The sequence below is a fragment of the Callorhinus ursinus genome, unplaced genomic scaffold (assembly GCF_003265705.2).
Source record: "Callorhinus ursinus isolate GAN/ISIS: 27379988/994484 unplaced genomic scaffold, GSC_fseal_2.0 scaffold46, whole genome shotgun sequence".
Lineage (NCBI taxonomy): Eukaryota > Metazoa > Chordata > Mammalia > Carnivora > Otariidae > Callorhinus > Callorhinus ursinus.
The window spans coordinates 5,299,276-5,326,510 of record NW_027397108.1 but is presented as its reverse complement, the minus strand read 5'-3'; the positions used below and the strand labels follow the sequence as shown (position 1 = coordinate 5,326,510).

Here is a 27,235-nt window from a genome sequence, read left to right as displayed (position 1 = left end):
CCCACCCAGCCCCCCAGCCAGCCCCCCACCTGTTCCTCACGGAATAGACCCATGTAAATATCTGTCACATGAACGAGGAAACATTTTCTAAACATGAAGTCTATGTTTCTTGCTGAGACAGGCCAGGGGACTTAGGGGGCTGGTCAGGAGGTTGGCCACCTCCCTCGAAGTAGCTTCCCCATCGGAAGCCCATCCAGCCTCCTTTTGTCCTGCTGAAAACCACCCTCAATCCTCCCACAAATCTGTTAGGCCTGCCTGACAGAAAAAGCCTGGTTCTGTCTCTCCACAGACCCTCCCACTGCCCCCCCCCGGGGTGGGGGGCAAATGCTAAGGCTGCTGGCTGTGACTGAGGGCCATCAACGTGCAGAAGGGAGACTGGGGACAGCGGAATCTCCTGCCCGCTGCGGGCATTTGTGACCCTCAGCAGGGGGCCACTGGCAGCAGGGACAGAAGCCTGTCTGCTGAGCTGCTAGGACAAGCACGCAGAGTATCAGTGAGACCCACGGCCTCCAAGCAGCGGGCAGTCGACTCGGGTGACTCAGCCTCTCCTCTCCTCCCCACTTGGCTGGCTCTGCTCTGGCTGCACCAGCTCCTCTTCCTTTAACATTCTTCCCCTGCTCCAACCTCAGGGCCTTTGTACTGGCTGTTCTCTCTGCCTGGAATGCTCTGCCCCCTCCTTACCCCGATATCGCTTGGCTCCTCCGTCTCCTCCTTCAGGTCTTTGCCCACATGTCCCCTTCTCCGTGAGGCCTTCCCTGGCCACCTTTCCTCCCCTCTCTCCATTCTCCTTTTGGGATTCATTTTCTTCTCATCTCATCCTGTCTTTTAAGACACTACATCTTGTTCTTATTAATTCTGTTTGTCGCCTGACTTGTCTCAGAACATAGACTCCCCCAGGGAGGGGTTTGGTCTTTGTTCACTGCTAGATCCCTGCACTTAGCAGAGTGACCAGCACGCAGGTTTGCAAGGTGCGTGGATGGACGAGGAGAGGGTCAAGTGAGAGGATGTCAAGTGGGACTTCTCCAGCAGCCTTGAAATCATCATCCCGGTGTAAGTTCCCCACATTCTAGAGAAAGAATACTGAGGAGCAGACCCCAGGGCTTATTACAAAGTGGCTGCAAAGGTCCCACCTTCCCTCATATCATCCCAGTACCAACAAAAGATGGGAGGAGGAAAAGAGAGACGCTCCCCTCCCCAGGTCTCCAGTCCGCCCCCGCCCCGCCCCCATCCCTGCAAGGCAACACCGGTATTGCCCGTCTTCGTGCTATGCCTGCCCAGATCAGGAAAAAGAGAACTGGTAAGAGGTGCCAGGGTGGTGGGAGGTGACCAGGGCATGTCAGGAACGTGTTGAGTTTCTGGGAGTCACAGGGACCCCAGGAAGGACGCAAGGCCAAGAGAGCGTTCCCGTATCCCGAAAAGGTTGGTCCCAGGGTGAGGAGACCCCAGCCGGAAGCAGCTGGAGGTGGGCGACTAGCAACCGGGGGGGGGCGCTGGAGGGACCCTGTCGCGGGGGAGCCTCACCCCCACCCCTCCCAGTCCTCCCAAGTGCCACAGTGTAAGCACCCCCGTGACCAACGGGAGAAGCACCGGTGAGCAGACAAGGACAAGGGCAACACCGGCCAAGTACGGGACAGGCGTCCCTTTCCACCTTCACCCCTTGGAAGCGGGACGAGGGAAGAGAAACGAACGAGGATCTGGAGGTGAGGCTGAAGTCAAGTCGCCCGGACAGTAGGCTCCCCAAGGTGTCTCTGCGAATCTGGAAGGAAAGATTGGACTGAGCAAGGTGGAGGGACAAAGAGAACCCCATTTCCTACGTGAGCTCCACGGAGTGCTGCGCCCCCGGGCGGCCGCCGCGTCGCGATGCCCTTTCTCCCTCGCTGCGTCGTGCTGGGGGCTGCAGGAGTTGACAAAGCGCTGGGGACCCGCAGGGCCCCAGGAGGCCCTCACTAAAAGCTCCTCGAAGGAAGGAGCATTGGACCCACAACAGTGGAGCTAGGAGTGGGAGGGCGGGGGAGGTCGCTAAGAGGGAGCATGCCCCCCTTGGGTATGTTACTGTCGGGGAGGGCCGCGGCGGGACCCCGGGCTCTTTTATGCCAAAGCATCTCCCAGCCCTGCAAGAAAGGAGCCGTGTCTGGGCGACAGGGGTGGGGGCAGGCTGCGGGGCGGCCGGACCCCTCGGGGTCTCGGTACCCTGCCCTCTCGCTGGGCCGCGCTCTGGGGGCGGAGCCGCGAGACCCAGGTCTGTCCTTCCCGCTCCCCTCAACCCTGCAAAGCCTCCCCAGCCCCGGGGTCCGCAGCTGCGGCAAAGCGTGCGGAGGGAAGCCGGGGTCTCCATGGCAACGTTGACGTCATGGACCCGAGGCCCGGGCACGCCGCCTCCCGCCCCCAGCCGCCGGCCTGGCGCCGCCCCAGCCCCGATCTGCCGCAGCTGGGACGGCGGAGGCGTCGGCGCGGCCACCCTGCCTTCTGACCTGTCCCGTCCGGGCCGCCACAGGCCCGCCAGGTCTCGCCCGCCTGCCAGCTTGCCCCTGCCCCTTTGTCCTCCACTGGCTCTCCGCGCGCTGCCCGCTAAACAGACCTGACTTCCCGTTTCGTTAACCTGCAGCCCCCTCCTAGGGAGAACGGCATTTTAATAGGAATGCGGGAGGCGATGTGCCGCGACCCCCTCCCTCCTCCGCTCTCCCACGCTCCCGTCTGCCTCCCTCCGGTCCACTCCAGAACAGAGGGGGGCTGGTTTGTATGTGAACAACTCCCAAATTCTCCTGTACCCCTCCCCCACCACTCTGCCTCCGCCCCTTGCCTCTCTCTCCTGCTGCTCAGGCCCCTCACTTCCACCTCCTCCCTTCTGCTAGTTTCTTCCTCCCTGGTGCGGGGCCCGGCCTCAGGGCCTCCGCCCCGGCGTCTTGCCACTGCCTGGAAGACGGTTACCGGCTCCACCTGCCCTAGGGGCTGGTCCTCTGGGGCTCTTCAAGGTGGGGGCACGTTAGCTCGGTGCTGCCCCCTCTTGGAGGCGCTCGTTCCAGCAGCCTGCGCCTCTTTCCTCGGCTCTCTCCACCGCAGTCAGAAGGGGTTTGTGGGGTTGTCTAGTGGCTGCCTCCCCCTCCAGACCGCATGGGGTGGAGGATGACCTTTGCTTTATTTACTCCTGAGTCTGCAGCGTGCCTGGCACACAGTAGGTGTTCAGTGCATTAAAAAAAAAAAAAGCCTCATTGAGAGACGCCCAGGTGGCTCAGTTGGTCGAGCCACCTACTCTAGATGTCGGCTCAGGTCATGATCTTCCGGTGGTGGGATCGAGCCTGGCATGGGGCTCCAGGCCCCGCGGGGAGTCTGCTCCCCATTCTCTCTCTCTCCCTCTGCCCCTCCCCTTGCTCTTTCTCTGTCTCTCAAATAAATAAAATATTGAAAAACAAAACACCCTTATTGAGATATAATTCACTGACCACACAATCCACCCAAGTAAAGTGTACAGTTGGGTGGTTTTTAGTACACTTACAGTGTTGTTCCGAAAACACCACAGGCACGGGAGAACATTTTCATCACTCCAGAATGAAATCCCGTGCCCCTGCCTGGCTCCCCAGCTCCTCAGCCCTCAGCAACCGGTAGTGGACTTTCTCCATAGATGTCCCTATTCTGGGCTTTCATATGATTGGAATCCTAGAATATGTGGACTTGTGGGACTGGCGTCTTTCACCTAGCACAGTGTTTTCGAGGTTCAAAGCAACACGGTTGCTCAGTGAATGAAGGGAAAGGCTACGGAAGCGAGCAGAGGGCGCTCTCCTGGCGAGCTGACAGCCAGCTGGAGGAAGGACACTGATCCCCGTCGGGATCCACATCTCATGAGGGACAGAGCTCTGGGAGAGACTGCGGCCTGGCTGTCCGGGGTACACACGTGATTGTCTTCAGCTCAAGGCCAATTTTTACATTGAGGTTTTCCATCCATCCATCCATCCATCCATCCGTCCATCCCACAGAAATGCAAGCTTATGATCTACCAAGTTTTCTCTTTTAAATGAATATACTATTCTTTTAAAAAACCAGTTAAAGTGGACAGAAGCTTGCTTCCCAGAGGGACTGGGGGCTAGACCCTTGAACCCAGCAGCTCTGCAGGTCGGTTCTGCAAGGGCCTCCCCCTCAAGGTGTGCCCAAGAGACTTTCCTGCTTAGGGTCGCTCACAGGCAGCTCTGAGGTGGCCTCTCCATACACACATCCAAGTGAAAACCATTTTATCGGGGTGTTAGGCTATTTCAAGTCCTGTACCCTTGCTACTCTCCACTTCCCCGGCTCCGGGTTTATAGGAATTCTAGAACTGTGCTGTCCCTATGAGAGCCACTGGCCAAATATGGCTGCTATTGAGCGCTTGAGTTGTGTGTGACTGGTCCCAGCTGAGATGTGCCGGAAATGCAAAATACACAGAAGACTTCGTACAAAAAAAAAAAAAAGGATCTGAACTATCTCAGTAAGTTTTATATTGATTACACGATTGAAATGATATTTGCAGTCTATTAGGGTAAGAAAAATATTTTGTTAAAATTAATTTTACCTGTTTCTTAAAAAACACTGTGGCTCTGAGGACATTTTATATTATATATGTTGCTTGTATTCTATTTCTCTAATACACACTTGTCTTGAACAGCCAACACCCGGGGAGACAGACCCCAACCCCATGCCCGTGACGGATACCGTGGGAACTCCAGGGGTACGAGCAGCTTATGATGCATTACTGCTATCCATAAAAAAACAAACCCATGAGAGAATCACTGACCCCCCCTCCCACCTCAGCAGATCCGCTATGGCCATTGTTAGGGGGAGCCCCCGAGGCGACGGCCATGGCGTGTGGATATATGCGGCCCCGTCCCCACGGGTTCTGACAGCCCCTTCTCCTCCCTGGCACATCAGAGAGGAGACACAGCCTGGCGTTTTCGAGAAACAGCTTGTTGTTCCTACCATGACCTTGAGAGGGGACACCAATGGCAAAGAGACCAATTTCCAGGGGCTTGCTGGAGACCCTCGAGCCGGTCCTCAGCCTCCCGCTGCTGTGAAGATGACCACACGGGCTCTGGGGAGGCTTTCGTTTCTGGAGGCGTGTCCCAAGGGCAGGTCCCAACGCAGGGGTGAGAGGATCAGGAACCACGTGGATGGCATCTCTCTGCCGAATCCGGGAGAGGTTGGCTTAGCATTAGTGAGGGCATGGCTGGGGGTGGGTGGGGGGAGAGCAGCAAGGCCCCATCCAAATCTGAAGAGACTGCACTGAAAAATGAAGCCAAGTCAGCTGTCCCACGCTATACAGTTGTGCAGGTTGTGCATGGCACAAGCGTGCCACATTTAAGGGAGTCTGAGTAGTTACGATGACAATTGTCCAGCAGATGGCAGTAGAGTGTTTTGAGGCGGCGACTTGGTGAGCACGGGCAAGTACTGCTTGGCTAGTAGTCATGATGGCATTGGCACCACTCACCCTCTTCCCTCTAAAAACTGCTTTTTTGATGCCATTTTTAAAAATTGAGGCGAAATTCATGTAACACACCATTTTAAAGAGGCATTTACAACAATTACAGTATTGTGCAATCACCACCTCTCTCTAGTTGCAAAAAATTTTCATCACCCCAAAACAAAACCCCATTGCCATTAAGCAGTTGCTTCCTAGCCCCCAGTAAATACCAATCTGCTTTCTCTCTATATAGGTCTGCCTATTTTGGATAGTTCCTGTAAATGGAATCAAACATGTGGTCTTCTGTGTCTGGGTTGCTTTACCGAGCATCACATTTTCAAGATTCACCGATGTTGGAGGGTGTAGCCATAGTGCATCCCAAGTCTTGTCTGGATTTACCACATTTATTAACTGGTCGTGGATATTTGAGTTGTGTCCACCTGATGTCACTTTTTTTTTTTTTTTTTAAGATTTTATTTACTTAGAGAGAAAGAGAGAGCTCACGAACAGGGCAGAGGAGCAGAGGGAGAGGGAGAAGCAGATTCCGTCCCGGAGCAGGGAGCCTAACCACATGTGGCTCCATCCCCAGGACCCTGGGATCATGACCCGAGCCGAAAGCAGACGTTTAACCAGCTGAGCCACCCAGGTGCCCCCTGATGCCACCTTTAAAAGGGGGTGTAACACTGCAGTAAATGACATAAATCTGAAATGTGGGGCTCCATGAATGTTTAAACATCCGTGTGTCTGCTGATTAAGACGTAGGGCATTTTCCTCACTCCAGAAAGTTCCCTGTCAATAGCACATTCCACCCCTGCACTACCAATAACCACTGTTCTGACCTCTATAATCACAGATGCCTGGTACCTGCTCATGAACTTCATGTAAATGGGATCCGATGGCAAACCCTCATTTATGCCTGGCTCCTTTCACACACATCACGTCTGTCCAATTAATTCACTTCATCGTGGGTATCCATGGTTGACTCTTTTGGTCCTTTCCTGCAGAATTCCATCACAGGACCATGTCACTGTGTCTTTATTCATTCTCCTGTTGATGGGGACCCGTGCGCAGTCCCGCCGTGTGACTACCCTGCTTTGTTGATTCTCCTCTTAGTGGACATTTGGGTTGCTTCCAGTTTTTTGGCTATAAACGTTCTTGTTTGTGTCTCTTGGGGGACATGAGCACTCGGTTCTCTGGAGTGTATGCCCAGGAGCGGAGCTCTGGGGTCACAGGGTGGGCAGGTGTTTAGCTTTAGCTGGTATGTTTTCCAGTTTCTCTGCCTACCGGCTGTGTAGCAAAGCTCCTGTCAGCCACCACCTCCAGCTCTGAACACAGGTGCCAGTGGCTTCTGGGACCCCCAGCTGTAGAGTGCTTCCAGCTTGGCTAGGGTTTGGGCAGACATACCTGGTGACCGTGCATGAAGGCACCCCTAGGGAAAGCAGGTCTCAGAGCTCTCCACCCCCACTGAGCAGGAGGGAGATAGCCGGGGCACTGACATACCAGCCCTCCTTGTCCTTGAGAACTGCTGTCAGGTAGATGTGCTAATTCCAGGCCCTTTGAAGCCTGCCTTGGGGATTCAGCCAAGAAACCGAACAGCATCCCTGACTCCCTGTTGGTCTTGCCTCTCTACCAATCACCATGTTCTGCAGTTTTACTCCTAAGCTCCTCTGGAATCCATTTCTCGACATGGTCCCTGCCCTGGTCCCAGCCCCATCCATTCACCAGCCAGCGGTGCAAAGATCTTCCCCAGATGCCCTGCTCCCTGTGCGACCTTGACCAAGACGCCCAGCCTCTCCTGGCCGCCACTTCCCCGTTGGTTGAGAGGGGTCCTATTAATCCCTGCCTCATGGGCTTGTCAGGAGGAGCCAATGAGTTCAGACGCCCGACAAAACCCTTGTTTCCCTGCCTGGGACACGGTAGGGGCTATGGAAGTGTTTTGTTAGAGAATGAGTAGAGAATTAAATCTCCTTATCATTCACAGCCCTCAGGATGAATCCCAGACTTGGAAGTATGATGAACGCAACACGGCTCATCTCACCCCCTTCTTTGCCCTCTAGTGGGTCAAATCCAGAAGATGCATTCACCTGGAGCACGTGACTGTGACCTGACTCGGAAAAAAAGTCTTTGCAGATGTGATCACCTTAAGGACCTGTCCATGAGGTCATCGTGGGTCATCCAGGTGGGCCCTCAATCCAATGGCAGATGTCCTGATAGGAGAAAGCAGAGGGAGACTGGATGCAGAAGTGGGGGTGGGGGGTAGGGGTGTGGCATGTGAGACAGAGGCAGAGGCTGGAGGAGCGCAGCCACAACCAGGAATGCCTCACGGAGCCCCCAAGAGTGGGAAGAGATAAGGAAAGTCTTCTCCGCAGAGAGAGTGCGACCCTGCCGACATCTTGACTTTGTGGACTTCTGGTCTCCAGAGGCAAGAGAGAATACATTTGTTGTTTTAAGCCACTGGGTTAAAAGGGAACACAGTGAGGCTCAGCCGTGCCAAGGGGAGGGCACTGGCTGGACTCGCAGCCTCCTGCAAGGCTGGTGAGGTCAAAGGATGTGGGGCTCCCAAGCTAGCAGGAGCGGGCAGGTCCGACCAGGCTAAGAGCCGGGGGCGGGGGGGTGTCAGAGTGGTATTACTCCCAGGGCCGGAGTCGTGGAGGGAGGCTACTGTGAAGCTGGGATGCCCAGGGGAAGAAGCACCTTGACCTCTCTCTTCCAGCCTCCCGACCTCCCCCAGGTAGGCTGCATTCTCCAGGCTCCCCCAGAAGCCAGTGGGCAGAGGATCCCAGGTGCTGCAGAACAGAGTGAGGAGGAGGGTTGCGGACAGGATGACTGGCAGGGACCGCCCCCCACCCCATGCATTTGGTAGATATGTGCACTGGTGTGAGCCAGGCCCTCCCCCTGCATGGGAAGGATCGGCGACGGGGTAGGTGGCAGTGCCTTGCACATGCACACGCATGTCTCCACCGGAGCTGGCCATCATGAAGCCAGGGCCCTCCTGATCCTCACCCATGGCACCTGCTTTCCCTGTGTGGTCAGAGGTGGAGCAGCTAATACCCCATCACGTTCTTGGGCTGTCACTTAATGGGCGTAGAGAGGCCTCTGGAAGCGAGGAGGGCAGGGACGGGGAGCAGGGACGTGGAGAGGCAGGGCAGGGAGCGAGGGCAGGAAGGTGGTGTAGGATGGACCCCGGGAGGCGGTGAGGGTGCTGCTCCAGTCTTCTGGAGAGAGATGAGGGGCCCGGCTTAGGGTGAAGGAGGAGGAAGTACAGATGGGTAAGGAGACTCAGGAATATTCTGGAGTGGCTTCTGAAGGCTGGCAGTGGCCTGGACGTGGGGCGGGGTGAGCGATGGGGCCACTGGGCTGGGGTAACGCCCTTGCTGCTGGGTGAGGAAACCCTGGAAGGCAAGTGACTTGGGAGAGGGATGGAAATAAAGTCTCTCCTCGGACACACTGAATTGCCTCTTGGGGACATCTGGGTGAGGGGGCAGCTGGATGGAAGGTTCTAGGCTGTTGAACTCGGAGCGGCTTCCATGAACCAGTGGCATCTGTGTTGCCCAGAGGTCCTAGGAAGGCAGAGTCTCAAGCCCCGCCCCAGACTTTGGAAATCAGCATTTGCATTTTCTCAAGACCCCCAGGTGAAGGAAAGGCACATTGGTCCTAGAAGTTCTAAATTAGAACTGCCATAAAGGCCCTGATGCATACATTGGCAGCCTGGGGTTTCCCCTGGCGGGTGATTTTGTCCCCCTGGGGGCAAAACGTTTTGGGTTGTTACACTGGGAGCGGGCGGCGGAGGCTGGGGTGCCACACGACATCATAGGATGCCCAGAAGGACCTCATGACAAAGGGGGATCTGGCCCCACATGTCAACAGCGCCATGGATGAGGAGCCCCCAGACACTCAGGAGTCCTGACCTGGGCCTGGGTCTTGTCCCTTTCCCACCCCCACCGAAAGGCTCCCTCGAAGCCACACAGAAAGGCCAGATGTCAATGAGTCACTTACAGTTTATTTTTGCCTGAAAGTATTTCACATCTCTGAACACAGCTACGTGACAGTAGTATTAACCATCAGGAAAAGCAACAGTGCGAAGGGAAAAGGTGGCATGTCTCGGTTCTTTTTTTTTTTTTTTCCTTTTTTAAAGTTTTTTAAAGTTTTTTTTGTTTTTTTTGTTTTTGCTTCTGCTTCTTCCTGCACCAGAGTGCTGTAAAGTATGGGACTGGAGGGGAGAGAAAACCAAACAACAGAAAACGACAACAACAGGAAAAAAAAAAAACAACCCAACACGAAACAGAACACACTCACACGCACACACAAAATAAAACCTGGCACGTAAAATGAATTAAGACTGAAACCCAATTTCTTTTTTTTTTTCCTTTTTTAAAAAAATGAGGGCATAGTCGGGGGGTAATAAAGTCTACCTAGCAAAGTATAAAACGACAAAAGCATGGTTTCCATTGAATAAGATTAAATATATATAAAACAATTACATTGACTGGGGGTTAGGTCTGGAGGTGCCGGAGGGGGCGGTATTTGTGCTAAACCAACAGAAAAGGGGGCCTGGCGGGGAGAGGGGACCCCAAGTAAACCATAAAAGGGCTGTTCTGTACAGTGAGGGCTTGTTAAGAAAAAGCCGACTGTTTACAAAAGAAACGGAGGTTGGTTTGTCCTCGGGCCCGGGGTGGGGACAGAGGGGCGTCTGTGCTGCAGTGGTCACATTCATGGGGGGCGGGCTGGGCAGTCAGGCTGGTGGAGGCGACGTCTCTCTCTTCTCCCAAGAGACCATGCAAAGAAGCGGGCATGCATGAGGAGACCACGCGAAGCACAGGACGGCGGGGAGGCCGCGGGCCGCAGTCTTGGCAGAGACAGGGACGGCAGAGGCCACCAGAGATGGGAGCTCTCCGGGGCAGGGGCAGGGAGGGACAGGTCAGCACCCCCCACACGTGTAAAAGGGGTCTGGGAGAACGCCGGGGCCTGGCGGGAGCAAGACTACAACGTGGGGACCCCACTTCCCGCCCCCCCCCAGCCGGACCCCCACCTGTGAGCAAGTGGGAGACAGCTGGGACTTGGAAATGCACAGTGGGGGCGGGCGGGCGGGCGGGCGGGCAGACGGACGGCCGAGCTGTAGCATACAGAATCCATTACGAAAAAGCAATTAATTTTCCAAGGAGGTTTTTTTTTTTTTTTGTCGGTTTCCTTTAAAAAAAAAACAATACTACCACCACTACCCCAACAGCTGACTGGTTTGTACAGTACTACAGGCCAGGGGCGGGCGGGGCGGGAGGGCGGGAGGGAGGGTCAAAGACTTCATAAATAAGAGGCAGGTCCCAGACCCGCAATTTGTCAACATTTCTTAAATAGGCGCATTATTTAAATCTTATGTACAACAAGAATCACTTTGCATAGCAATGGCGAGGACACAGGACTGGGCGATGACATGTCTGGGCTTTCTTGTCCCAATGGCGGGGGTGGGGGGGTTGGGGGCGAATTCTCGGTGGAGCCTCTTGAGGAAGAAAGCATCCTTCCTCGGCCCTTGAGGCCATCGGGGTCGTGTGACGGTGGCATCGGGGTTGACTTTTCCCACACAGCATTAAACACAAAGGCAAAGAAAATCCACAAAGGGTCCCCCCTCCCCAAGCCCCCCACCCCCACCCCACACCCTCCCCCGACCCGCTGATGCTCCTCTGGTTGCTACAAAGTCCATTTTAGATCAGGTCAAGGTTTCCAATTACGAAGCTAAAAGAATTAGGTGGGGCTGGGCGTGCTTACGGCCCCCCCTCCCCACCCCCTCCCCCCTCCGCCCTCTGCCCCAGAAGGACTCCCCCATCTATCTCACAGCCCGGACGCTGGGGGTGGGACCCCAGGACCCGCGCTCTACGGCTATTAGTCAAGAGTTGTGTGTCGCAGCTGCAAACGCCTTCCTGCCGAGCCGGGAGGTTCACCAGGCTTCCGTGTAGCGGACGTCCACCTCCTTCAGATTGGGGAGCTTGGCCTGTGGGGCAGCAAAAGAAGGAGCCGGTCCCTTCCAGCACCCGGCCCCGCGGTGCCCGGCTCCCCGCCTCGGTGGCTGTGGGTCCCGCCTTGCCCTCCCCCAACTTGCCACCGGGGGCTCCCTGGAGCTCAGAGCTAGGTGACCTCGGGGAGAACACAGCACATGGGGTGTGCCCAGCCCCGGAGATCGCGGGTGACAGCTGCTGGGGACTCCACGCCCCGCTCCTCGGAGAGGATGTGCATCCCTGGCTCTGTAGGCGGGAAGCCCGGGCCGTGAGCCCCAGCTCTGCCACTTGCTGGTCACAGGACCGTGGGCAGAGCCTCCAGCCTCCGGGAGCCTCAGGAGATGTCTGCGGAGCGAATGGGGTCCAGTCCTCCGCTCCCAGGACGGTGCTAAGGACAGAGTACCTAACGCACAGCACGCAGCGTCCGACACCCGACGGTATGCTCTGCAGATGGGGACTATTCTCCCTTTTCCTATTGCTTACATCCCATCATTACCAGCCATCGGGCACGCGTATGAAGCAGGATCACGGGATCCCCGTAAGGGCAGGTACTGGGCGGGGCGGGGGGGGGGCGTGGAGAGTCTCCTGCCTCAGGACACCCGGTCAGATCCTCCCAGACAATTCCACCTGCTATTGCTCAGAGCCGCTTCCTGCTCTCCATCCCTGCTACCTAGACAAGTTCCTCCCTTCTTTTATAAACAGCTGGCTTTCTCTCCACAAGCCTTCCCTGCACAGAGAGGACTAACAGCTCTCCTCCCCATACTCCCTCCCTTCCCACTTGCCCGCGCACCCCGGCCAGGGCGACCTTCTACCGTGCATGTGTACACATGAGCGCACAGAGCTCCTTGGTGCTTCTCTGCTGGGGCCCGGCTCACGGCCCCCCGCTCCCCAGGCAGAGGTGACACACGGGAGGCCTGCGGTCACCCTGCAGCACTGTAAAAAACCCTTTAAGCCAGCCTCTCCAAATCAGGAGACTGCAACACAGGGACGTGGTCTCCAGGTTCTCCTGGACGGGGCAGTGATCTGGGGGGCCTTGCCCGCCTGCCTCTCGAATGCATGAAAGTGGCTTTTCTCACAGGTGGCTGACTATATACACCCTTTTGCTGCTTGGTTGCAGTGTCTGGATCTGGGTTCCTTTAAGTTTCAGGGGCAATCTTTGGCAGTGGGGTCCGTGCTGGTGAGAACTCCCTCCGAGGGGCTTCCAGCGTGTGAAGGTGCCAGTGGGCTGGTGGTACCGTCTGGCCACCTGGCCCAGCCCTTCCGGCGTCCTTGGCACTGGCTAACTGCAGCCCCGCTCACTCCTTCGGGGGCAGAGGGTACCGGGCCCAGGGAGACGGGGGCAGGAGGCTGCTGAAGGCCCAGCTTCCCCAACCCCCAAGACCTGTTTTACAAACAAAATGTGTCCCGCCTTTCCCCACTCAGATCCTTTTTCCTTTCCCCAATTTTATCTCGCCAACCTGGCCCAGGCTGCCAGTCCAGGCTCTTATCTGCGAGATTGCACCAGCCCCATAAATGTGCTTCCTGTTTCTACTCTTGCTGGCACTACCTCCGGCCCCCGCAAAAAAATCAGTTTTCCTGGTAACGGCCAGAATAAGCATTTACAAGCAAAACTCACTACATCGCTTAGAGCCTCTGAAAGCTTTCTACTGGATGTGGACGAAATCCGGAGCCCTTCTGTGACCTCTGAGGCCTTAATTCAGTCTGGCCCCGGTCTATTCGTACTCTCTAGTCGTATCTGCCACAGTCAGTTCATGCCAACCCTTTCTGCCTTGGGACCTCTGCACTTGCTTTTCCTCTCACCCTCTGCATCTGTGGCTTATCTTTCAGGTCTCAGCTTATGCAGCCTCTGCTTCAAAAGGACCATCCCTACTTCCAATCTACCCATTCTCTGCTGGCTTCCTCTTTATCACTCCTTTCAACCTGCCATTATTCCATTTACCGACTTTCCTGCTGGAGCATAAGCTCCATGAGGGCGAAGCACCAGTATCTAGATGCTGGTGGATGGATGGAAGGAAGGAAGGAGAGAAGAAAGGAGGGAAGGAGGGAGGGAGGGAGCAAGGAATTACCTTCAGATCTTCATAGGTGTCAGCCGAGAGCTTGGTGCTGTTCATGTTTAAGCTGCAGAGACTCTTCATGGCTGTACAAGGACAGACAGACCCAGTCATGGAGTCGGTGAGGCCCCCACCAGGGTAGCTGCAGGTATGGGGCAGTCAAGCTGGGGGACTGACTGTCAGGGCCGAGGCCCCTGATGAGGAGACAGGGTGGGAGAAGTGGAGTTTCAGGGGCACGGCCGGGGCCCACGAGTCGGAAAGTCCGTTTTGGGCACGCGCTGGCCTGGGCCTATGCCCTCTCCCTGCTCTCAGAGCCTGCCTCCACTGCCTGTACCCCAAATGTCCCCAGAGCTTGCCTGCCGCCCTGCAGATCAGCCCCAGGGGGCCAGGCCCAGCCCGTCCTCCAGGGGAACTCTGCAAGCTCTCCCGGCAGGGCTGAGCCAGGCCCCAACTTCTTGAAAGCAGGTCTCAAACTCTGGTTTGGTCCGGAGCCGCTCGTTAGCGACGTGATGCTCGGCTCCACTCCTAGGGGCGCGGAGCCAGGGACAGTGAGACTCCAGTGACAGGGTCCAAGAAGCGCGTTTGTACAGAAATGTCGCCAAATCTCGTCTTCCCTGCCCTCCATTCCTCCCGTCTCCTGTCCCCACCCTGCCCAAGCCATCCGGAATTTGCCAATAACCTGGCAGGAGCCATGGCCACTGCCCAGCAAACCCCTCCTCGGCCACTTCCTACCTGTGTACCTTGTCCACCCAGATCCGGCCACCTCCCTGGGAAGCCTTCCTCGATTCCTCCCAGCCAAGGTATGGGGCCTCTGGTCCAAACCAGGGGGTCAGAAATGGGAAGGGCAAATTCTCAGGCTTAGCACCCAAGAGTTTAGTCCGGGAGATAAGGGTCGGGGTACAGGAATCAGCATTCCTGAGTTCCCTGAGTGTGAACGTGTGTGTATACATACTTAGAAGATTGATTTACTTTAGAGAGACAACGCATGTACGAGGAGGGGGAGGGGCAGAGGGAGAGAAGCTCAAGCAGACTCCTGGCCGAGTGTAGAGCCCGACGCGGGGATCGATCCCACGACCCATGAGATCATGATCTGAGCCTAAACCAAGAGTTGGATGCTCGACCGACTCAGGCACCCAGGCACCCCTTCTATTAGGGCGACGCTTCTCAAACCTGAACAGCGGACAGGGATCACCTGGGCACCTTGTTAAAATGCAGTTTCTGAGTCAGCAGGTCTGGGGCAGGATCTGAGAATTTGCCCCTCCAACCCCAGGGGATGGCTGTCACTGGTTAGGGCAACAGCGTCCTACTTTCCTTGAACCTGCTTCCTCAGACAAGTATCTGGAGGGTATGGGTACTCATTTTCCCTTTCTTTTCTAGAACATAAGCTCCCCGAGGGCAGGGATATTTCCCCTCCTGTATTGTTCCTAGCACCTAGAATGGTGCCTGGTGCCCAGCAGGTGCTCAGTGAAGACGTGTTGAATGAATATAACCCAGCACACAGCACAGTGCAGGGCACAGTCCATGCTTAGCCGAGGTCTGCTGAATGCACGCACGCACGCACGCACGCAGCAGGCCCTCCCCCACTCTGGCAGCCCCCTCGGGACTCACAGCTGAGGGCCAGCAGGCCGGCGTCGGTGACGGGCGTCTCGCACAGGTTCAGCACCTGAAGCATGGTGAGGTGTTCCGACAGGAGCCTCAGGCCGGCGTCTCCAAACTGTGGAGCAGAGAACCTCTCAGCCCTGGGGCTCCACCAGCCTCCCCCAGGCACCCGGGGAAATGACCTTAAAGCTGGGGTAGCAGTGGAGGAAGGCGATGGGGACAGAGCCACGGCCTTCCAAGCCCTAGGGGTCTGCTGCTCTCGCTTCTCTCCAAGGACTCAGTGCTTCTTGTGACCTGGGTTTGAGTCCAGCTTCTGCTGGTGGGATGTGGGGACCAAAGCAGCTTTCCCCGGGCAGGACAGTGGGACGGGGTGGGATGGGCCTGGAAGGCAGACGGCCAGGAACACCCTGGTTTCTCCCCTGAAAAACGAGGGTCCCGGTGGAGCCTAACCATCCCAGGGGTGGTGTGGGGACCACATGCACTGATCCACGGGAGGTGCTCAACAGTGCAAATGATCCTGAGCACGGGCAGCAAGCAGCCATGTGCTGTGGTTATTACAACAAAAAGACCCACGAGCTGCCCGTGTGCTCCCCAGGCAGATGTGTGAGACCAGCCCACATCTCAGCCCTGCCTCTCAGGGCTTCTAAGACTTTGCCCAGCACATCCCTGACCTGGGCCTCAGCAACTGCACCTGTGAAATGGGCCACTGGGCTTCATGAGATCCTAAACCTCCTCTGCCCTCGGGAGTGGGTGCTGAGTGGGGGGAGGGGGTGTGGTAATCAGGAGACGGGGCCACGGGCTCTGGGCAGGAAGGCCAGCCACGGAGGAGGGTGCTAAAGCAGGAGCAGAGCAGGGGTGCACGGGGGCGTGAAGGCGGGTGCAGGTGCGGGATGTGGGGAGTGGGTGGGAGCACGGAGCAGGGAGCAGGCAAGCAGTGTGCACCTGAGTGGACCACAGGTTGAGCTGCTTGAGAGAAGGCAGTTTGATGAGGTGCTCAGCGCAGGCACTGGTTACGTTGGTGAAGGCCAGACTGAGGTTCTCCAGGTTCCCGAAAGAGCCGGAGCTCAGCAAACGAGCCAAGTCGGCATCCTGCAAACAGACGGGCAGGTGGGGTGTCGGGGAAGGCCTCGGGCCGCGAGCAGCTCCTGAGACCCCGTCGTACTCCCCTCCCCACCTCCCCTCCCCTGCCCCGCAGAGAGCTACAGCTGGGGGCAGCTCAGCCCCAGGAGGTGGTGTGACGCTGTGGCTCGGGGGGAGGGGCTGGGCCGAGGGGGCTGTCGGGGAGGGAAAGGCTGCTTCCACGTCCCTGTGGGTGAGGGAGAAAGCCTCCAGTGCTGTGAGTCACGCCCTGAATCACCAACTGGGGTGTTCTGAGGCCACGTCCTTCCCACGGGTGCGTGTGCGTGCGCGCGTCCGTGTGTGCCTGGCCAACTCACCCTCCCAGGCAGCAGCTTGTGCCATTTCCCATCTGTGAACACTGAGGTCCCCCCAACTCTAAGGCCTGTGTAGATCAATGCATATGGGGTGAGCACTAGACTATGAGGTCACCGAGGGTAATATCCGTTCTCCCTTCCACCTTAGCGACTGAATCCTGGAGTTTCAGCAGTCACACAACTGCCCTGAATTAAGGCTAATCTCGCAGCCAGGTGCGGCCATGTGCTGAACCTGGACAATGGTATACAGGGAGATGTGTCCACTAGAACTTTCAGGCAAGTCCTGAAAGGGAAAGGGCATGTTCTTTGCTCCTCCTCCTTCTGCTGGTTTGAATGCAGACATGATGGCTAGAGCTTGAGCAGTCTTTTCGGACCATGAGGTGGAAGTCTCATGCCAAGGACAGCGAGGCAGCAGGACAGAAGGAACTGAGATCCCTGAAGACTTGTTAATGGGGCTGGAAAAAGGCACCAACTTCATAGTGCTATTGTGGTGATAAAATGAACTCATAACCCAGTATCTGATACATATATGCTCCATGGATATTAGCTGTTATTACTATTACTAACTGGTAACATATTAACATTAATATCAACAATAATCTTCATCATGTTTGGTTTCCTGCACCCTGGTTCCCTGCTGGAAAAGCTGGCCTGTCAAATACTACGTTGTTCTTGTTTGCCTCCACCAGACACTGCTGTTCCCCAGTGGGGAGGCCTAAACACCTTCCTTCCTCCACCCGGCCCCACAGAAGATTGAAACCAACTCACTGTGGACTTGGAGGGCAGTGTTAGCCTAGTGGGCCCGCCTTTCCTTTGCTGCAACAGAAACAGACAGATTACGACCCATTCTTTCCCCTGAGCCTCCATCCTGCACCCCCTCCATTAACATCACACACAGCGCCAGGTTCATTTCTGGGTGGTACAAGGCAACAACATGGTGGTCTTGTTCTCGGGGCAGACCCTAAGACAAGGTTGGGGTGGAGTTGGTTTATTAGAGAGGGGATCCCAAGAAACACCAGCGGGGGAAGGGAGACAGCGAAGCCCCTTCAGGAAGGAGTTCTCGTACAGCTACCGCTGGGGGCCTCTGGGTCATGTCTCAGAGGTGTCCCACCTGCGTGGAGAGGGAGCAGGGGTATTTACACACCCTCCCCTATCAGCCACTGGGTGAGAGCTGCTCCAGGGGACCAGGGGCATGAGTCTGTTGCCACTCTGAAGTACAGCCCTGGTGCCCTTAAGGAAGGGCCTAAGACACATGGCTAATGTGGGGGGGTGGTGGTGACAGTAACTGGCGTACATGACGCTGGGGATGGGGACGCATTCCTGGCACGGCCGAGGAGGAGCTTTGTGCCTGTGGGCCACTGACTTGCCCTCTCTGTGATCGTCTGGAAAGTGGCAGGTGGTAGTCCCGACTTAGCTCTGAGTCTGGAGGAGGACTCACTGGGACAGAGGCCCGTGCAGGTGCAGTGGTCCTGGGCTCTGCCCCCACCGCACCCCAGCTGTGCTCTCTGGCTGGCCCAGCTCTGGAGCCGCGGAGCCGGGCTGTGGACTCACCAGCTCCTTGAGCTCCCGCTGCCGGTCACACAGCTGCTCGTACATGCGCTTGCCCACGCCTGTGCTCTCCAGGGTTGAGATGATCTGCAGCTGGGTGTCGTTGTTGTCGATGATGTTGTATTCCAGCATCAGGCACAGGATCTGCCCAAGAGCAGGGAAGGCACCTTACAGCCAGCCCGAGACTCCGGGCAGGGCTGCTCCTTACAGGCACAGAGGGCCAAACCCCCTCAGCCTGGGCCAATAGCCCCGCGCACCAGGGGACAGGGGTCTATGGATAAGCTCGGCGTGCTCTATGCACCTCAAAATCTCATCCTGAAAACGAGCCACCGTGCTCTCCCCTCTCTGCCTTTCCGGCTGTGTGATATTGGGCAAGTCACCATCTGCAGCTTCCCATCCATACAATGGGAACATTCATGCCCACTCAGCTGAGCACAGAGCAGGCCCTTGGCAAATGCACGGAGAAAGGATGCATGCTAGGACCTGAAGGGCTGGGAGAGAGCCCCCAAGACTGGACACTTCTTTCCATCCCTAGATTTCCCCCCTTGCCTGGCCCACGGCTGGGGCTCAAGACATGCTCACTGAGTTAAACTGGAGCCCTGGGGACCACCTGCCACATCCTGCCTCCTGGACCTTCGGGCGGCTGCGGTGTCACTCTTCCCAGCCCTCCTGCCTGGGAGCCCGGGCTTCATGCGAAGGCAGCCCTGCCTCGATTCCTTCCTGATGACTCCTCCCCTCCCAAGGACAGCCCACCTGGCCCAGGCCCTCAGAGCATGGCTCACCTGCCTCCCGGCTCCACCCCCACCCCCCAGTCCCTGCAAGTCCCCTGCACAAGCATCTGGACCCAACCTCCAAGATCCTGACCAGGGCCTGCGGGCGCCTCGCAGGCTTTCCGGGCGCACCCACCCGAGTCCCCAGTCTCTTGCCCCTCGACCCAGCCATGCTGGCCTCCTCCCTGTTCTCACGCCACGCCTCCTGCCGCAGGGCCTGGCCTGGACGCTCTGCTCCTGCCTTGCTGTGAACTCCTCGCCCCCAGATCTCACTGCAACGCTCACTGGCAGGGAAGACGCTCTGGGGCTCACAATCTCGGGACGCTCTTCCCACTACGAGGTGTTCGCAGCCCCAGCCCCGGACGAGGGGCTGGCACTTCTCCCAGCAGAATGTGGCACAGTGACATCAGGGGGACTGGGGAGGCGCGTGAGGAAGAGCAAGACCGCTCCTGCCTGCCTGCCTTTGGACAGCGGCTCCGCGAGCCTCAGGCTTCTGCGGACTTTGGGAGGAGGCAGACAGGAACTGGGCCAGCCGTGTGCTCCCTGGTGAGTGGGGAGACCGCGGCCCAGACTGCTGCGTGGAGACAGGCCCGGGGCCCCAGCTGCTCCGGCCTCCCCACGAGACGCAGAGCGAGAACCCTGTCAGGTGGGCCCAGTCACCCCAAGATCCGTGAGCCAAATAAGTATCACTATTTTAAGCCCCCGTTGGGGTGCTCTGTTACACAGCAATAGACAAATGGAAGAGAAATCTCCCCTGATCCCTCAGGTCAACACAGATGACAAGTGAAATAGGTAACTCGCGGGGGCAGGCTCGCGCGAGGCTCAGGGCAGGCCGGGGCCACACCTCAGCGGGAGCTGTGCTCCAGCTGCGCTCACAGCTCTGGGCTCCTGCAAGGCGCTCAGCCAACGAGGACGAAGGCCCAGACAGACAGTGGCCTGGCCAGGGACGCGGACCGGCTCCTTACCTCCACCATGGTCTGGTTCCCCCTCAGCGCCAGGAGCATGCAGGGGCCCAGCTTGTTTTCCGCCAGGGAGAGCAGGAATTTTTTGGTCTTGTAACAGGAGCCCATGAGGATGTGCACCTGCAAGGGGAGACGGCCCGTGTGAAGAGCAGGGGCCACCGTGGGGCTGGGGCCCCAGATGCTTGCTTCTGGGGTACCAGAAGGATTCCAAAACCAGAAGGCCTGCCCCACCTCCTGCCTGGACGCTTGATCTGAAATGATCATCAGACCCCTCCCTACAGGGGGATTCAGAAGACCCCCCTCCCTGACACACGCTCCAATGTGGATGAACCTCAAGGACATGGTGCTAAGTAAGCCAATCACAAAGGACAAATCCTGTAGGATTCCACACATGTGAGGGACCTGGAGCGTCAGACTTGGAGGCAGGAAGTCGAATGGGGGTTGCCAGGGTGGGGGTTGGGCATTAGTGTTTAGGGGGTACAGTGCCACCATATGCAGGACAGAGAACAGCAGGGAGCTCCGCCTCCCCCTTCCCAAACTCTCTGGGAGCTCTAAGAGGTGCTGAGTGATCACCTGCCCCAGAAATCCAGGAATTGGCAAATTCTGCCCCACCTGGGTTACAAGCAGGGCCACCGTTGAGAAAACTGTGTTTCTTCCTGCCGTATCTGGAGGCGCACCCAAGGGCAGGGGACCCCAACCAACAGGGCTGGGGCCCAAGCACTTCGTGCGCTTTCCCCACAGACTTCATAGGATAGCAAACGCCTTTCCATGGCTGGAAACGGCAGCCTGATCACGGGGACCTCTCCCGCGCCCTGCATCTCCATGGAAACGAGGCGCTGCCATCCCAGGGGCTGCCTGCTTCCTTTTCCATGTATATTTTTTCCGCTCCATCATTAACAACTCTGGCACATGGACGCAATCTCTCAGGCTGGGAAGCTGCCAGCTGCCCGACTTCTCTCGCACACTGAGTCCCCACATCGAGGGGTGGGGGACTACTGGCTGTTGCCATGGTGAGGCTGTGACATCAGGGGAGCCCTGCTGAGAGGTGAGGGGGCGCAGGCAGGCAGAGGCCAGCACCTCCAGGATGCACAGGGCACTGGAGAGGGGCCCCTCAGGCAGCGGGTGAGGAGTGGAGGGCCAGTGCGCAAGGAAGACGCTCTAAAAATAAGTCCCTTTCAAGAAAGACTCCAGAGGCAGCGCCGGATCTGGCGTCACTGCGAGAGCTTCGTGAGCTGCCGGCCCCGCTGAACGGGTGGCCCGGCAGAGAGACGAGACCAACTGCAGGTGGTTGTGCGCTAGGCCCTGGCTGGGCGCCCCACGTCCACTGTCGCGTGCAAAGGCATGGTGAGCCCGAGAAGCCGGCCCTCCGCTCCTGGCTTACAGATGAGGCGGCGAAGCCCAGGGCGCCACGCCAGTGCGTAGCAGAGCCGCCATCTGCGTCGTGTTTTCCTGGGGTTGGGAACACGCAGAGTCCCAGGGCCCAGTTGGCCGCGTCAGCAAGCAGGACAGCCGAGGTTCCCGGCCACCGGGAGGGGAGCGTGTGCCCCCTTCAGGAGACGTGCACGCTGCTACTGGCAGAAGGGGTCGGCTCTGGACAGTGTGGGCTTGGGTCACGGGAGGGATGTGGAGGCCGAAGGCCTGTGTGAGCTCGGGCAGGCCACCACACCTCCCTAGGCTGCTTCGACACAGGCATGCTTAAGGCGGAAGGCGGAAGATGAAGAAACAGTGCACGTGAGGTGTCCGGCACAAAGAAAGCACTGGAAGTCACTGGGGGTGCAGTTACTGGTTTGGCGACCTCATATCTCTCATCTCCAGGGTGAGACGATCATCCTGACCTTGGCTTTTCAGGCAAAGGTCAGGCGAGCCGGTGGGTGTGCAGTGCCTTCTGGAACCCCTGTGCACACCAAGCCCTCCGTGGCCAGACCTGAACGCTGCAGCTACAATTAGCAGTGCGCGCTTGGGCGGGGGGCGCCTCGGGCTTCAGCCGCCTCGTCTGCGAGGTGTCACTGCCGCACGGAGCTGAGTGGGGCTGTGCGCGAGGCAGGAGTTTCGAGGCCCTGGCTGGGTGCCCGCTCAGGTGAGAGATGGAAGGCAACACGTGTGGTCGTCCCCTTCATCACCCTCCTCAGCCTCGATGCAGTCTGGGGGTTCCCAGGCTGGCTGCCCCTGCCGGATCGGGGCAGCTCTGGCCTCGTCCAACGGGCAAGCCTGGGGCCTGCCCGCCGCGCCCAGGGAGGGGCCCGCCCCACATACCATGCTGGCGAACAGCTCGCCGTCGTCATCACAGGCCACCCCTCCGGGGCTGTAGAGCTGGAACCAGCCGTCTTTGCCCGCCCGCACGCTCAGCAGGCACGAGTGCACCTGCGCAGAGGAGGGGCGCAGTGGTCAGTCCCCGGGGGCCCCAGGGAGCCCGGCAGATGGTAAAGGCTCGGACAAGTCCCGCAGTTAGGAGGCTTGTTTCACTTCTAGTCCAGCGACTCCCACCTCCTACTAAATACCACGGAAGGCCTTTTGGGGAAGTGTGGCTTCCATAAACTGGGGAACTCCAGCCATTCACCTTCAGCTCCAAAGGACGAAGGGCCAGGCCCGGCTTGGTTAGTTGCCCTGAACAAAAGCAAGTCTGTGGCCAAACCACGGGGGAGAGAGGCTCTGAGCAACTGTTCAGACTCAGTCCCCTTTTCTCTTATGCCCCTCGGGGTGCGGGGGGAGTACAGGGGGGAGCGCTTTTCTCTCCCTTCTCTCTCTGCCCTCAGCTCCCTCTGAACGTCCTGCTCACTCTCAGGGCACCCGCCCCCTCCACTCCTGGGGGTCTGCACCTCCTGCTGGGTCCTTGCCTCTCCCTGGAAGGCTCTCTGTCCAGGGTGGGACGGTTGTGTGCACAAGCGCAGCTCCTGAGGTCTCAGCCGCCCTCCCAGAGTTGCGCGTGTGAGTGTGTGGTGGGCGTGTGTGTGTGTGTGCGTGCGTGCGCGGAAGGAACTCCACACACACCTTGGCCCCTCCTGTAACTGGAGAGAGAGAGAGAGAGAGAAGCAGAGGCCTTTGTTTCTTCCCCTCCTCCCTGTCCTCAGAAGAGAGCTGAGAGATGTCCCGATCATTTCCTTCAGGAGTGAAGGACAATTTGCTGCCAAAAGCCACTTACTCACAGATATTCAATCGGTCACAACCCACACACGAGTAAACAGAAAACAGAGGCAGTGGGGCTTTGATTTTTCCCTCGGAGTTGGAAGAATATCAAATGTTAATTTGTCTACTTCAAAGAAATATGGAATCAAGAGTACGAAACTCTACTCAGCAAATACATCAAACGATTTATAACTCTGGTTTCTTCAGGAGGAAGAAGGTGGGAGGGGGAACGAGGAAGCGAAACAGAATCAAAGGGAGAGGCACACGGGAGCCCGGAGCAAGGCCTGGTGAGGGGCCTGCTGGGGGCAGGGCCTCCCCCGCAGGATGGGCCCCTTGCTCACCAGTCCCCCCGGGGCCTTGCGGATGGTACCGGGCTTGGAAAGCTCCCTGCCAGCACTTGGCTCTGCCTCTCCACTCTGGGAAAAAGCTGGGACCACTTTTACTCTTCAGCTTCAAAGTTTGTGCTGGAACGAAAGGCTCACTTTCCAGGGGAATTCTGAGAATCTGTCTTCACACGCGGTGAAGGATGGCTTAGACCAGCACTGGTATCCGACCACTTAAGAGCTCCCTATCTGCCAGTTTTGCTTGTTCTCACTGCACCTGGGGACAACTTTGGGAATCAGGGTTTAGAATCAAGGTGTTTTAGAACTTGATCCTTTTAGAACGGTTTTACAGCGGGGCCTGAAGAAAGAATATTCTGGTTCCATCAAGAAGAAGAAATCATTGCCTCCTCTGCCCATCCTTAACCTCCCGCTGCACTGGGGGTACATGTGTCCTGGTCTGTCTCCACCTGGAAGCCAGATCCCCTCACATCCCAGGGTCCTCGCCCAGAGAGAAGGGGGCTGCGAGCTCCATGGGCAAGGCCAGCATCCTGCTCATTTCTGCAGCCCCGTCCGGCCCAGTGTGTCCGCTGCAGAGCTGGGCACTGAATAGACTCTGGAGCCACACTCCCTGGGTTTGGGTCCTGCTTTGGCCAGGTACCAGCTGTGTGACCGTGGGGATGTCCCTCAACTTCAGGTTTCTCAACTCTAAGAGGAAGGTACTTCCGATGTAAATGGGGGTGATGACAGAATCTACTCGTGCTTGTGATGGGGGTTCAAGGAGAAAACACACGTGCCTGATACAGGGTGAGGCCGGAGGCAAGGCTGGCTGTCGCTACACTGATACAGTGGATCGAGGAACCCAGGCCACACAGTCCTTGCTCACACAGCCTCTGGGGGGGGGGGGGGGGGGGAAGCTGAGCTCTCCCTGAAGCCCAGATACTGGAGGGACAGAGTGGCCCCTCAGGGAGGCCCGCAGCCATCATGCTCGGGAAATGAAAGCCAGCTCAGATCCCAGCTCAGATGTCTTCCCTGGTTTGCTGATTCTCAGAACGGCAGCCTAATGAGGACCCACTGCTGTCCTGGAGTTGGCTGGGAACCCCTGTGGCAGGCTGCACCTAAAGCAAGACCTGTGCTCCAAGAAGAAACCGCCAGCTGCTGGGAAACCACCTCTGGCGAGCCTGAGTGTATAGGAAAGGACTGACATCACGGGCCGGGCACCCCCCATCACAGGCGGGTGGCTGTGTTTATGCACAAGGCAAGGAGCCTTTGTAAACTGTTCTGAATGCCCGTGGGAGACAAGGAGGCCCTGGCAGAAGGCTACAGAAGGCTCGGAGAGGCCCACAGGCGTCCTGCCGCAGCCCTGACAGGGTGCCTTCGAGGGAGTGAGGGAGGCCTCACCTCTTGTCGTGGGTCTTCAGCGAACCTCTGAATCACGTACTTCAGTTCCCTGAAAGAGACGGGGTGGTGGCAGAGTCATTCCCCGGGTCCCGGTTCGCGTGCACCACGATGGGGGCTAAGGGGAGGGCCGGGGCGCGGGGAGCCGAACAGAGCTGGCCGGGGTTGGGAAACACCCGGACAGGCCTGGACCTGTGGTGCAGAACTTCCAAGAGGAGCCATGGCTGCCTCCCAGAGTGCATGGGACCGAGAAGGGGCTGGAAGGAGGGCTGGCCGAGGGGGGACGGCCTCGGGAGAGAGGACATTTGCACTGGAAGGAGGTAACGAGGGCGTTGCCCCAGTACTCACTTGGTGAACTTCTCATGTGCGAGAGCTCTGTAACAAAAACAGAGGGAAAACTGCAGTTAGCGGGGTGCTTTTGAAACCCACAATGATCCACAGATCTTCCTCTGGGGACGGTGAGGCTTTGTCTGATCCGAAGAACGAGGAGGAAGTTGAGAATGAAACACGGACATTTTGTCCCTCCTTGAAACTGCACAACAAAGGCCTCCTTTGATGAGGCCAAGACTGTAGGAACGGGACTAGACGGGGCCCCCCGGGCCCCCGGGGCCCGCTCCTGCGGACAGCGGCGGCGCTGAGCGGACGGCCCGTGACCCAGGTGTGCTCGGTCATTGTTCCACCGAGAAGGTGCGGCCGCGCTAATTATGCTGTACGTCAGGGGAGCGTTCGGGGACCATTCTCCAAGTGAATTGCATCATGGGCCCACTGTCACGTGTGTCTCTGGGGCCGTGGGGACAGCGAATGCAGCCAATGACGCCATTGCTCTTTGGAGACAGCCATGGCTCTCAGGAGTCAGATTTCTCCGGTCTTGAGTCCTGGGGGCCCCAGGGACCGGCCAGGCCAGCAAATGGGGCAATTACCGGGTGTAATGTCCCCTTTGGAGAGCCGCATTTCATAAACACAGGCTCGTTAATCGGCTCCTGAGAGAGCCCCGAGCTGCCTCCTGAGGCCTGGCTTCTCCACATCTGTCAAAACAGAGACCTGGAGGCATTTTAGGGCCTGGTTATTCAGACAAAGCCTTCTCTCCTCAGGCCATTATCCACCAGTTTTCTCCCTATTTTCCTCGGATAAATTCAATATTGAGATAAGGGCTGGCAAGGGAGACGAAGGGCCCATTTCTGGCCCAACTCGCCGTGGAACACAAGGTAATAATCGTAATGGGCGCAATAAGAGCGTGTTCAGCATATCGCCGTAAGGCCCAGAAAGCAATTCCACGTGCATTATCCTGTGATTTTTGCTGTGGCCTTTGGAGAGCGCGCAGGCAGGTAGTCCTGGTCCCATCTGAGGCATAATCAAAATCGCTAACTTCACTGCATGAAGGCACGGTGGGGAGGGCTTTGTCTGCCTTCTCAGCTCAGTGAATCCTTGTAATGTTGCCATGAGGTAACCTCCCCATTTTTCGGGGTGGGGGGGGGGTGGTGCCTCCCCAGGGGTCCCACAGCCGAAGACCACCCTCTCCCTCTCCCACCACTGTCCGTGGTGTTCCTGGGGTGACCTGTGGACAACTGAGGTCAGAGACCGGTGTGGGACTTACTCTTTGGGGAATGGAATGGGTTGAAGCAAGCTGGCCAGGGACGGTCTCCAGTCATCGTAGTCGGACCTGGAGAGAGAGGGGGCGACAGTCAGGTTCCGACTGGACAAGGAGAGGCTCACCGTGTGCTGTCACAGATGGCCCACGATGGGGTGAGGGTCTGGCAGAGACTCCAGCGGGCTTTGTCCCGCTTTCAGGGAGCTGGGGAGACAAGCAGCTGGTGTCTACGGGCCTGACAGACAGAACCTGTCCAGAGACTTCCTTATGGCAACCAAAGGGGCCAGCCCCCCGGCTCTACCCCTCCCCTTTCATCCCACTGCACCTGTGCACCGCGGTTACCAGATCGTTCCTTCCGACTTTTGATTTATCGGGCTGAGATCCTCACCCCAGTACCTTAGACTGTGTCTGTATTTGAAGACACAGATGTGATGAAGGCACAAATGGGGCCATGAGGGGGACCCTAGCCCAGTGTGACTAGTGTCCTAATGTGGCGAGGAGACCAGGACACACACACACACGCACAGAGGGAAGACCCTATGAGGATATGGGAAGAAGGCAGCTCACTGCAGGCCCAGGAGAGAGACCCCAGAGGAAACCGACCCTGCCCACGCCATGATTTCACACTTCCAGCTTCCAGAACTGCCAGAAAATAAATGTCTGTTGCCGAAGCCACCTGGTCTGTGTAATTTTGTTGCGGCCGCCCGAGCTGACTAGCAGAGGAGGCTTATGCTGGGAATGCAAAAGCATTCTCATCTTTGACCAGAACTGAGGGGCAAATGTATAGACTCATTCATAAAAAATAATAAACATGTGCTATTTATTTGCAGTTTGGGTCAACCCGCCTGACTTACCAGATGCTTCTCCTCCTATGTCCAGATAACAGTGTTTTAACAAAACAGTCCCTTCGAATGACAGTAGTAACAACGGGGAGAGTAAGTGAAACGGAACAAAACCCAGCAGCTAGGGCAGCGCCAGCACGTCGTGCCTGCGCTGCATGACGCCAAGAGCTTTACCTCTGTTCACTTACT

The 27,235-nt window shown here is 57.5% G+C and overlaps 1 protein-coding gene and 1 long non-coding RNA gene across 2 annotated transcripts in view; both read right to left on the bottom strand.

The window, feature by feature from the left end:
• Positions 1 to 2,274, bottom strand: part of LOC112814841 (uncharacterized) — a 21,358-nt gene extending 19,084 nt beyond the window's left edge. Inside the window, exon 1 of the long non-coding RNA XR_012375201.1 lies at positions 1,815 to 2,274. This is a non-coding gene — a long non-coding RNA (uncharacterized lncRNA). The remainder of the gene's footprint in view (positions 1 to 1,814) is intronic.
• Positions 2,275 to 9,405: 7,131 nt separating this feature from the next.
• The window catches only part of CMIP (c-Maf inducing protein), a 228,954-nt gene continuing 211,124 nt past the window's right edge, over positions 9,406 to 27,235 (bottom strand). Inside the window, exons 11-21 of the mRNA XM_025860400.2 lie at positions 26,211 to 26,276; positions 24,965 to 24,991; positions 24,620 to 24,668; positions 22,029 to 22,136; positions 19,779 to 19,895; positions 18,047 to 18,187; positions 17,264 to 17,311; positions 16,005 to 16,151; positions 15,072 to 15,177; positions 13,479 to 13,549; positions 9,406 to 11,408 (exon numbers count right to left, since the gene is read on the bottom strand). Coding sequence (XP_025716185.1) covers positions 11,355 to 11,408; positions 13,479 to 13,549; positions 15,072 to 15,177; positions 16,005 to 16,151; positions 17,264 to 17,311; positions 18,047 to 18,187; positions 19,779 to 19,895; positions 22,029 to 22,136; positions 24,620 to 24,668; positions 24,965 to 24,991; positions 26,211 to 26,276 — 934 coding nt within the window. The 3' untranslated portion in view covers positions 9,406 to 11,354. The remainder of the gene's footprint in view (positions 11,409 to 13,478; positions 13,550 to 15,071; positions 15,178 to 16,004; positions 16,152 to 17,263; positions 17,312 to 18,046; positions 18,188 to 19,778; positions 19,896 to 22,028; positions 22,137 to 24,619; positions 24,669 to 24,964; positions 24,992 to 26,210; positions 26,277 to 27,235) is intronic.